Raw genomic sequence first — 12,603 nt, forward strand, 5'->3', positions numbered from 1 at the left:
TTATATTACGTATTCTCATTTCTCACAATGCATCCTCACATATCGATATCCATATCTAATATTAATATATATATATATATATATTTATTTATTTATTTATATTACGTATTCTCATTTCTCACAATGCATCCTCACATATCGATATCCATATCTAATATTAATATATATATATATATATATTTATTTATTTATTTATATTACGTATTCTCATTTCTCACAATAACGCATTGTTCTCACGTAAGTAATTCCCTATATATACATATATATTTAAGAAAGTTTTTTTGTGTGGTTTTATAACCTTGATATATTTCAAAATATCCATGTTTTCCCAATGTAAGTTTAAATCTTAAAAATAATCTATTTTTTAGATCCTACTAAAAGAGAGTCATTCGCACCGAACCATTTTTTTCTTTTTAAAGTACCTCCGTTTAAGTTTGGTTAAAAGAAAAAGAAAAGGATTGAACATAGATAATTTATTGGAGCAAAATAAAGCATGGCCAAAATTTAGAGAGGAAAACTTCATTTATATTTCTGAACAAACCTATATACATGGACTCCAGGTTTTCAAATATTAACTAAACAATTCATACACACCATAAGAAACAAGGTACATTTAAAACTGTGGCACAAGAAATAATGAAAGATCCTCTTCCATACATGCACCCTCTTCAAGACCAAATCATTCCTTAGCAATTAAGAGATAATAATTTAAATCAATAAAAAGTGTCCTCCTTTATTTACTTTATTGCTTTTTAGATTAGGCATTTCCTCCAGCATACACGCAATTATTGTAACCTACAAAATAAACAAAGATCAGAGATCATAAAGTGACTGTTATTTCAGTGGGATGACCAAAGCAGTTTATACTTTATACACTACTGCACCCAATCAATCACTTGGTAAAATAATTGTAAGATGGACTCATAACTTATTTTAGAAAATAGTTCATCACAATTGAACAAAAGCTAAATTTTTTTTAAGATGTGTGAACAAATGATATTTGGAGTATGAATCCTCTCTAGTACCGAAGAGTCTAATATTGGACTAGGATGATGACATGTAACACAAAAAATATCTAAGGTCTTGAATTTAAATTATTCTTTAATAAAATAAATTTAAAATTAAGAAGAAAAAAATTTGCATTGTATTCTAGTATTGAAGAGTCCAATATCGGAGATGAGCTGTACTCGATATTTTGTAGAATAACTTACAACATCAAACTTTCATGAATGAACCGTCTTTTGTCAAGGGTTACCTTTCACACATGTCTAAAGGACATTTTTTGGCCCATTATAATTATACAGAATTAGACTCTAACCATGTCAATTTCATCTCATAATCAATTGACAATGAGAGGAGTAGCCTAACAAAGATTTAAACTATTCCCAAGAAAAGGAGACATAAGATGTGAGACTTAGTTGGGGACTGTTATACGACAAAAAATTACTTCTTATCTTTGGTTTCACCTCTTTCTCTAAAACCAATATGTTCAACATTAGCCTTTTGCCCTGTTCTAATCACATAACACAAAACATAACTTATGTTCTATTTTGACTTTTCTACCAAAAGCTACATGAGAATGTCTCAACATTATAGAACACATACTCTATATGCAGAAAGCAAATAGGAACTGAACACATACTCTGTCTGCAGAAAGGAAATAGGAACTTACTTGGATTATTCATCGACAGCATTGCTGTCTGCAAGAAATCACAAGTCAATGGATTTTGTCCAGCAGCTTGATAGAAAAGATTCATAGCATATGCAGCATGGTTTAGTAATGTGTTTGGTTCAAAACATGCTCCACCTGGTTGAATTGGACTACAATCAATACTGTGACCGCAAGCATAATCCAAATTTGCTTGTAGGTTCACATTTGACACTCCTGCTTTTGGCACACACCATGATGCTTTATCTGGTTTTGGTGTTGCTGGACTTGTAACTGTTGGTGTTTGACTGGCCGGAGATTTTGACCGGTCCGGAGTAGTCTTCAGCCAAATTAAGAAATTAAATTGTTAATACAAGGTTTTCAAATTCAAGAGTTTAAGTAATCTCGTGAAATCTTAATAAAAATCGGATTGTAAAATCGAACACTCACTTTATGTTGTAACTTAATAGAACAACAAAAATAATATTGAAAGCATTAAACTTGCTTTATAAGTTCAGCATATATTGGAACACAAATAATTCAACCTGAGGACCAAACACAAAAACAAATTACATCTTGAAGCAAATCAATATAAAAATATAGACTCGTTTAACGGAGCAGGGATCCTCTCCAATATCAGAGAGGGAAGTGATGTTTTTACTCTTATTTTCAAGGATAAAATATCATTACATGTATAAATAGAAGCATATAACAGTCATTACATCTTGTTTTTTACTTTCTTTTTACAACATTTCCCTCTCTAGTATTGGAGAGGAGTTTGCCTCGATTTAACAATACATGAAGATGATTAAAGATTGTGAAATGGTTAGACACTAGTTATGCTAATGTAGCAAACAAAATGCATACTATAAGATGATTGTGAAAATGCATAATTTCAATGCTACAGACTATCTTAGAGCATGTAAAAATTTCAGGTATCTATATATTATCATCATAGTTATAGTCCTAGACATACCGGAGCCGCCACTGGGTTAGTCATGTTAATCTGCTTCTGTTGGGAGAGGCCAGCATCATAGATCATGGATTGATCAGGGTTGTAAAGTCCAAAGGCTCTCTCAGAAGCAGGTCCAGGTTTCAGGTCCTCATCATATAAGGCAAAGAGGTATGTATCTACTGATTTCCCTGGCATCAATGGGGTTCCAACCATGGATCTCAAGTGAGAAATCAAACCACCATTGTAACCCTTTGCATTCTCAAGACTTGCACCAACCTCATTGCTATCTCCTTTGTATGGCCACCCTGTCTCAGCAACAACAATCTCCACATTCTTAAACCCCAGAGAATCCAAAGCAGAACGTACAGCATCTACCTGCACACAACATCATGTTGTTTGACATATCATTATAAGATCAATCGGTGATACAAATTCCGGACCACATCATGTGATGCGGCCGCAATATTGTGATTGTGGTGATCGCCACAACCACATTACACCGCAATTGTGACGTGACACTGAATTACAATAATGTGGTCGCATCGGCCATAGTGCAACCGCATGGGACCGTATCAAGTTAAAAAATATTGTTTTATCACAAAATACTTCACACCACAACAGAAACAATCTGTACCATAATGGCCACAATGACCGCAATCACAGTAGCCGCAAGTGTGACCGCAATTTAAAATACTGTGATCAATAAATATTCAAAAACTATTTTCATTGAACAATATACAATTTTCTGCAATTGACACTATTTTTGCACATGATTATAAATTTACAAGTTTCTTATTAGTAACATCTATCATGTAGTTCACAAGACTAGTGATTAATCCAACTATTAACTCTTTCAATATGCATGTAATACTTAAGAAGTACACAAATACAAGTACCCCATATGGTAATACTATTAAGTACTTATGCAAGTCAGACAAATTCTAACTAAGTATAGAACACGATATGGTTAAACAAAGAAATATGTTAAGGAACATGATATGGTTAAGCAAAGAAATATGTTAAGGAACATGACTAAACAAAGAAAATGTTAAGGATTTCATTGAAGGCAAATTTTTATGAGAAAAATAAATATTTCACTTCTTAATAATAATAATATATTTCGTTTTCAAATGAAACATTATTTTGATTGTATCCTTTAACATGTGTCATTGAGCATATATTATTTTAAAATTTTAGTATTTCATTCCATGTTACTTGCCATTCAACCTTTTCTATGATCTCAAATATTCTTTTCTTAACACCTAAAACATGATACCTGTCTAATATACTTTACCATGTGACTCACTCTTTTTTAATGTCAGCTAGAACTGATTATACTAGATGCAGATATAGGTAAGGTATTGTTTGAGTAGTACTTTTGGTATGAAAAAAGTAATCCAGTACACGAGACTCTTACTTAATAAGATCTGCAGAGGATAAATATACACAACTTTACCCCTATAAATGAAGAGGTTGTTTCCCATCTTTTGGTACTCAAATTAAAAATAATTAAATATATAATAATAGCATACACCATACTTATATGTTTCTCTCATTTTACATAGCTTCAATGTACTACATATCAAGTATGGGTTCCATAACCTTATAGAACAGGATATCACACATCAAAACCATATAACTATGAGAGAAAAATATATGTACTCACATTGTATGAATTTTATACACTACTATTACATTATACTCAATTCATATTTAATAACCATTGTCTCTTCAAAAGGAAAAATAATTCAAATGACTGGTGGATAACGTAGTGACTATATAAATCTTCACACCCACTACATAAATATTTCATTCTATAACTATTGAGTATACATAGTTGATGTAATTTAATTTTCACTGACCTGAGCATCAAACATATTCATGTACTTGAGATTGGAGTTTGAGTCAACTCGGCCCGAGTTGGGCTGGAATAGGCAATACTCCAAGTTTTCAGCTCTTCCAGGATCATCCCTAAACGCAAAGTAAGGGTAAGGATTAATAGCAAAGGGAGAAGCCGTTGCATTATTAAACGACAACAACCCCTTCAAAACGGTGTCGAACTCGGGGTGGAACTTTCCAACAGAAGGAGGTTCAGATTCTCTCAAAACCGCCATTGAATGGACGGTAGAGACCTTCACTTTCCCTCCCAAAGAAACAGCATCAAGGGCATTTTGGACATTTTGCACTGCTGGCACAAGCTGGTTCATCAGGTTCTGGTCGTTGGATGTTATTACCTGAGTTCCATAGTTTGAATGTCAATACTCTCACAAAAATTATTATGAATGTTGAGGGACAGAAAGCATCTACTTTATTTCATTATTCAGTTAAAAATGATTCGTTATTAGAGCAAATAACTATTTCATCATGGAAAAGCCATTTTCTTCTTAACAATGTTTTTATCATATCCAATAGAGTTCGTTAGATAGGAACATGAATATTGATAAATCAATAATAGGATACTTTTGTCCACTGCAATATTATAAACATTTTTTCAAATTGTAAATTGGACCACGAGATGCATCAAACAGAGGAATTATAAATGGCGGTTACACAATCACATCATATAGTACATGCATCAAAATTCAAACCATCTGTTTTTTTTTTACTACCACCTATATATATTTACATAAGAATTAATTTATTTTTTGATGCTTCCAACAAATATCATTCATAGGAATTGAATTTTAATTTGTTTGTCATCCTCTATATCTAATAGGGATAGCAAAAAAACCCGTACCCATGGGAACCCACAGGTCACAAACAGGCACTCGCAAGTTTTACAAACGGATTTTAAAAAATACTCGTAGTACATACAGGCGAGTATGAGTATTATATAGTACATGTGCCCGAAGGTACATGATTACTATATTATCTTTAATAAAAATAAAAAGTACACTACTCTAACCTTTCTTACGCTGTGTACATCTTTTTTCCTTTTATTTTGTTTACATTTTTTAATCTTGTTTACATCTTTTGTTGAATTTGGTTACGAAACACCCTACAAATATTATTACGAGTGTAGAAACACACATGTCTTGCAAAGAAAAATATATTTTTTTTTTTGTTAAGGAAAGGTCAACACCAAATCACAGAAATAGAAAACAGCAATAAAATTATCATTTTGTCAAATATTCAATTAAAAGACATAAAAATAATTAAGTTTCATCTTATTTGAAACATAAAAGAAGTAGGAAATTAGAAATTCATTGATAATATAGGAAACTCACAGGTACCCATTATACATGCGGGTATGAATGACAATGGGGCGGGTCAGAGTCGGGTTTGCACATACCCAAACTCGAATCCGAAATTCAAAACCCGAACTCGAACTCAACGAGGTTGAAAATAAAAATATCATCCGGAACCATTGAGTTTCGGGTTATCCGAACCCAAAAAACCCGAAAATGATAAAATATCAAGGAAAATAAGATATTATTTCCGTATAATTTTTCTCTAACATTTCTATTTTCTGTTGTATTATTTCATTTATTTTATGTTTGAAAATCCAATAGTATGAAAGTAAAATTAGAAATTAAAAACAATGAGCAAATGATAGAAATTACATTTTAAATTGAATTACCTTACTTCGGGGCAGATTATGGTTAGGGTATTTGCTATACCAAACCCGAACCCAAACCCGAAATTTAAACTCGAGTAAAACCCAAAATGAACTCAATCACATCGAATTTTTCCCGTTAAATTCGGATTCGGTTCGGGCGGGTACCCATGGTTCGGTTTTTATTGTCATCCCTACCTGTGGGTACCCAGAAATACCCACGCCAGTACTCATACAGGTAAGGGCAAATATAGGTAATGCTCTCATATTTCAAAAGGGGTAGTGGATAACTACTACCCTTCCCACCCGTGCATGTTGCCATCCCTAATATCTAGCAAAATTATACCACTAAACTAAGACTTTATTGTACATAAACCATCTATGGATCATATCCAATTAAATTTTTTTTAACACATATGACCAGGAATGCAGTTACGATAAGTGTGCAATTGTGACTCCAATTTAAAATATTGTTTTTCCCGATCACAAATTTTAAATAAGATTTTGGTAAAATTTAAGAAACTTCGAAATAGTTAACATTTTAGACGCTTGAGCAAAACTAACGCGCACCCAGATAATTTTATACATAGAACATTAGTCTTTTATTACCTCGTTACCAACGGTTATGAGGATGATGTTGCTGGCGGGGTAGTATGGAACGACGTTGGAGGCTACCCAGCTTTTGGCGAAGTTTGGGTCTGAAGCAAGTGCTGGAACGTCGCCGTTTGCGGCTCCGATGACGATTCCCTTTCCGGTGTTGGCTAGTGCTTTTATTATGGCCGGGTCTGATCCATATAATCGGACTTTCTCGATGGCGGTGGACTGGAGCAGTTTAGCGGTGGTTGACGGTGGTGGCAAGTTGTTGCCGACTTGTCCATAGTTCACACCAATGAATGGTTCAGAATCTGGAGAAAATAATAGTAAGTGACTCAAAGTCTGTTTTTTTTTTCATTCTTGAACAGTTATGTGATGCGAGTAGCTAAACATACCTTACTGGGAGCAACCACACACTCGAAAATATTAATTCATATTTATAGGGTAATGATATCATTAATATATTATCCACCTTTTATATTAATCTCTTATATTATAAGTAATAATATTAATGTATTATTTAACTAGGCATAGATATTATATTAGAGAAAATATAAAAATTAAAAGAAGAACAAAAAAAAATTAGACAAGTTTAGGATGTGATAAAAAGATTTGAAACTATCTATCTTGTAATGGGGTTGCATGAAGATTGATAGAGAACTTACTAGCAAGGTTAAATGAGAGAAAGAAAGCAAGGAATGGGAGAAGAAATGGAGAGTGAGAGACCAAGATTGCCATGTTTGGAGTTGGAAGAGTACACTTTGGAATGAATGAGATAGTGGAAACAGAGGAATATATAAGGGAGGCAGAGGAGAAAACAAAAGTTGAGGGTAAAATTAAAACCATACAATCTATTTAAGATCCAAGATACACACTTAGACTTGGCTAATGTATTTAACATATAGCATCCCTTTGCTTTTCAGAGTAGTGTATTAGTTTGTTACACCTCATTTGGATGAAAAATTAACTTTTTTTATAGAAAAAGTTTTTAACAGGAGGGGAAGTAAAAAATTATGTACTGGGTAAAGTTTGAAATAAGATACTCAAACTTTATACCTTATGCTAAATGAGTTTATTATTGGGGACTCTTTCTTTTGTCACATTAATTTCACGGGAATAAAAAAAAATCTATGGATATATATATACAAATTTGGCCTTAAAAGATATCAGATGTCAAATATATTAGTTTCTCATTGGTGTTAGATTAAGATTTTAGATAAGGACTAGTTCAATAAATATTTCTTCACATTTTTCATTCTTTTTGAACCAAATAAGTCTCTCTTTCTATTTTCTAGGGATTAATTTGAGCTTTTAACGAACAAGATCACAAAATTTTGGTGTTCAAAATATCAATTCAAGCTTGATATGTGATAATTCGAGTGGAATAGAGTTAGATCTTTTTAATAAATGGTCATTAGTTTGATATCTAAATTTATGTATGAAATAAGTATCTCATCCCACATGTTCATATTAATATGACTTTTTTGGTATATAATTACTATAGTAAGACTCATCTCCATTAATGAAGAGATAAGTAATATTTTATAGTATATTTTTAAGGCTAAAATTATAATTTCAATAAAAATTAAAGGTCATATATGTCATTATCCTTTAGCTTTTTAATACATTTTTTTACAACTTATCTCTCCATTAATAGAGAGAAGTCTAACTTTGTTAGTATGGCGTCTTTCATAATTGTGTATTTTAGATCCTCCATTTTTCTTGATAGCTTTTAGAGTTTTAGTCCTTACATTTGTTTAACTTTTGTATGATTACTCTCAAAGTCTACGTGGCTAAGAAACTATCAATTGACACAAAGTGAAGAAATGACACAACTTATTAATTATTAAAATAAAAAAGCTAATATAACAATAATAGTATATTCTTGTTTAGTTAGACCCCTAGAAAGATTAGAAGGTCAAATATTTGATTTTTGTGAATAATAATTATTATAAGAAGTAGTCATACATCTCAAAAGGAATTAGCTCTTTACCATAAGGTGAAAGAATATGTAAAAAAATAATATTATTGTTGAGATGGGTAGTTTAGTCATGTTACACTATGTTTGTTAAAGTAGGAGGCAACTCCCCTATCTCTAACCTTTTATTTTGTTTTTATCTAAAAAAGTAATATATGTGGCTACATTAACATTTACAAAACGTGAACATTTGAATAAAGTTAGTTGAATCCATGTAGCTCTTCGCCATCGCGCTGCTTTTACTTGCATGTTAATCAAAGAACATAACAAGAAGTCACACAAAAGTTAAGGAGTTTTGAACGACCCTGAAAGTAAAGGATTTTTATTTTAGAACATGCAATGTCCTCAAAATGTAGAAACTTTAGGTATGACCTCGTGGGAAGTGGAATGTTAATTTGCTTCATGGACCAAGGATAAGATGCGAAAGTTAGCATAATTCATGCTCCAACTCTCTGAGCTTTAGCATAACACTTGATAGAATAAGAAGTATGAAAAAGAGTGGGGTATAATAATATAAATGTATTATTTATCATTAATGTATAAATGAAGAATAAATTTTTGTCTCAATTAAACATGTCAAAATATATCGATTTGGTTGAGCCAGTCTCTCAAAACCCAAAAACTCACAGGGTTAGAGTATATTATTTAGGTATTTTAATAAATTTGGGTTTTTAGTTTTGATTGACCAAACTATTTTAAAACCGGGTTCACGTTAGGCTTACCCGATCGGATTAAAGCTACCAATTTTTTTTCTTTTTTCACATTTTTGGGACTTTTAGCTTCGAAATAAGTTTTCATAGCATAGGTAGCAAATGCTTTGACATTATTTCGAGCATAAGAAGTACCCTTGGGTTTATTGGACTACACTAAACTCCTCGACTGAACACAATTCTAATTTTATTGCATAATTTTACTGGGCAAATCTGCTTTGGAACACACCATTGTTTCCTCCCATTGCAAGTTGAACTTCAGCTAGATTCTATATTTTTGACTTAAAAATTGTCTTAATAATTTTATAAACTTATAAAACTTGACTTGTGATGTTAAAGTGCATATATAATATTTGCAATATAATTTTTAATCCACTATTTATAAACAAAGGTGTATAAATGTGTTAAAAAAGTTATATATTAATATAAAATGATATATACTAAATTATTTTACAAATAGTTAAGATTTCAATATTTTTTAATGTTATTCGTGTCAGGCTATCAGAAGTCACAATCTGCAATCCTGCTTAAGGCAAATTTAAGCTACAATTTGATTTATATAAATAGTAATCAGACTATTTAATATAACACAATTTAACCAAAATCCATTCGAGTAGTCCATTTTCACATGTTTAATGCTGAACCACTTATAAAAACATTACTCTAACAATAATAATAATATTTTTATTAAAATATATGTTGTTAAATGACAAGTTTAATGAAATAAAAAGTAACACATTTCATTTTGTTGTCGGCCACAAATGGATGGGCTATGACCTCCACTTTAGCTAAATAGATGTCCATTTGTTGTCCTCTCATTTCTTAATCCATAAGCTATCCAATGAATAGGCTATGATACTAGATCCAATGAACTATGAAGAGAAAGTGTTTTATTTTTAAAAACAATTTAAAATCATAGTCATTAAAAAATATTTGTTTTCGTCCACCATAATCCTCATCCAATAATAGCCTCTCCAATACTGAAGAGATTATGAATTCATGACAAAGTATACTTGTCATTTATCTGTTTATCATCTCTTTTATTTCATAGAAATTATTTTGCTGCAACATACCATGCACAATAGACTCTTAGGCATTGTATAGTGAATTTTTCAAAGAAACATAAGATTTTAAAGCTTTGTGAAGCATGTTAGGAATCTCTCTAAATCAAACCAATAAATATATTGAATATTAACTAAAAGAAAAAGATAATGAAAAGATTTTCTTGAGTCAAGCAAAATGGAAGTGACTAGAGATCATCAGGAAGAAATGGATAATTTCTAGCTAAGTAAAAGAAGTGGCTATGGTGAAACCAACATTAATGCTCTTTTCCATTGGCCATATAATATTCAAGAGTTTTGGCTATAAATAGGAGTGCTCCAAGCCATTGTAAGACACACCAAATACTTAGCTTAATACATATTCTTTCTTCTTGTTCTCTTGTTCTAATATTGTGAGAAATATTTGAGTATTTGAGAAATACTTGAGTGAGAGTAAAATTTGGTGTACTTAGGTTTTGGGAAATGAGTGAAACACTTGTAATTCTTTTTATCATATTGAAATATTTTTGTTGCTATTCAGCCATGGACGTAGGTAAATTGTCGAACCACATTAAATTCTTGATGTCATTTTCTCTATTATATTTTCTTCATGCGTCTTCCGCTCCAACAAACTAGTATCAGAGCTCATAGAGCACTTGCATGCTAAGCCGTACTATTTAAAAGAAAATTCTTAGTATACTTTGTATTTGCAACATTGTCCGCTCTTACACAGCAGAAAATAATTGTTCTTGTTATTGGAAAAGTATAGTAGTGGGAAAGTGCATGTCTAGGAAAGTTCTGTCTTAGGAAAGACATGATATTTAAGCGTGTTTGTTAAGACTCACCTCTCTTTCCTAGGAACTTTCTTGGTGTCACGAACTACAACATTGTTCCAGTATACGGTTATCCTGGCGAGTGCTAAATTTGATTTGGAAAAATTTAATGAAGAAATGATTTCAACCTCTGGCGATTGAAGATGAAAGCTTTGCTAGTTCATCAAGGTTTGAGCAAAGCCTTGGAAGGTAGAAACAAACTACCGCAGAGTCTGACCGAGGACAAGAAGGATGAAACCTTAGAAAAAGCACATGGTGCAATTTTGTTATGCTTGAGAGATGAAGTTTTGCAGGAAGTGTTAGATGAAACTACAACTGCTTCATTATGGTTGAAGCTAGAAAGCCTGTACAAGACAAAGTCATTTACCAACATGCTGTATTTGAAGAAAAATATATATATTCTTCAAATGCAGGAAGGAAAGCCCATAAAAGAACATCTGGATGAATTTAAAAAAATCATTCTTCATCTAAAGAATATCAATGTTAAAATTGAAGATGAAGACCACACAATTCTTCTACTATGTTCCCTTCCAAGATCTTATGAGCACTTCATCAAATTCAAGATTTGACATTGGACAAAGTAAAGATAGCTTTGCACTCGAAAGAACTAAAGAAAAGAGTATCAGATTCAAGATTTGAAGCCTCGAGTGAAAGTCTCTTTGCTAGAGGAAGAACAAAGAGGCGAAATCAATTTGGTGAAAGAGGGAAATCTAGGTCCAAGTCTAAAGCGGAACCTAGAAAGTATAAATGCTTTCACTGTCATAAAGAGGGACATATAAGAAAGAATTATCCAAAGCGCAAAGGCGACGAAAAGATTTATGAATATGGAGATGTAGTTGTAGCAAATGACTATGATAGTGCAGATGCACTAGTAGTCTCAGAACATGACTCAAAAGATGAATGAATACTTGATTATGGATGCTCATATCACATGTGTCCCATTAAGGATTGATTTTCCACTTACCAACCCCTAGACGGAGGCAAGGTCCTTTTGGGAAATAATGCTCCCTACAAGGTCATCGACATCGGCACAATTTGAATCAAGATGTTCGACGAAATCGTAAGGACGTTGACATATGTAAGACATGTTCCAAAGTTAAAGAAAAATATGATTTCCTTGGGAACACTAGATTAAAAAGGTTATAACTACAAAGGTGGAGATGGAGCTATAAGAATATCTAAAGGCTTTGTAATGAAATGAAAGAAATAGAATAATATATATATGTTACAAGAAAACACAATCATGGGTATTGTTGTTGTCTCCTCAACATCTGATTCTGATGTCACCA

The 12,603-nt window shown here is 32.0% G+C and overlaps 1 protein-coding gene across 2 annotated transcripts; it reads right to left on the minus strand.

Annotated features, from left to right (window-relative positions):
- Window positions 507-7,562, minus strand: LOC109347669 (glucan endo-1,3-beta-glucosidase 7-like). 2 transcript variants are annotated; one of them, XM_019587634.1, is made up of 6 exons: window positions 7,419-7,562; window positions 6,769-7,064; window positions 4,466-4,837; window positions 2,625-2,978; window positions 1,673-1,988; window positions 507-795 (listed from the first exon to the last, which is right to left on the minus strand). In XM_019587634.1, the coding sequence occupies exons 1-6, from the start codon at window positions 7,489-7,491 to the stop codon at window positions 758-760; spliced, it is 1,449 nt and encodes a 482-aa protein (XP_019443179.1). In that variant the 5' UTR covers window positions 7,492-7,562; the 3' UTR covers window positions 507-757. The 2 variants fall into 2 exon arrangements, with proteins under 2 accessions (XP_019443179.1, XP_019443180.1); XM_019587635.1 differs by lacking the exon at window positions 507-795 and adding an exon at window positions 1,590-1,606 and having other exon boundaries at window positions 1,637-1,988.

This window comes from Lupinus angustifolius, chromosome LG05, assembly GCF_001865875.1.
Source record: "Lupinus angustifolius cultivar Tanjil chromosome LG05, LupAngTanjil_v1.0, whole genome shotgun sequence".
Lineage (NCBI taxonomy): Eukaryota > Viridiplantae > Streptophyta > Magnoliopsida > Fabales > Fabaceae > Lupinus > Lupinus angustifolius.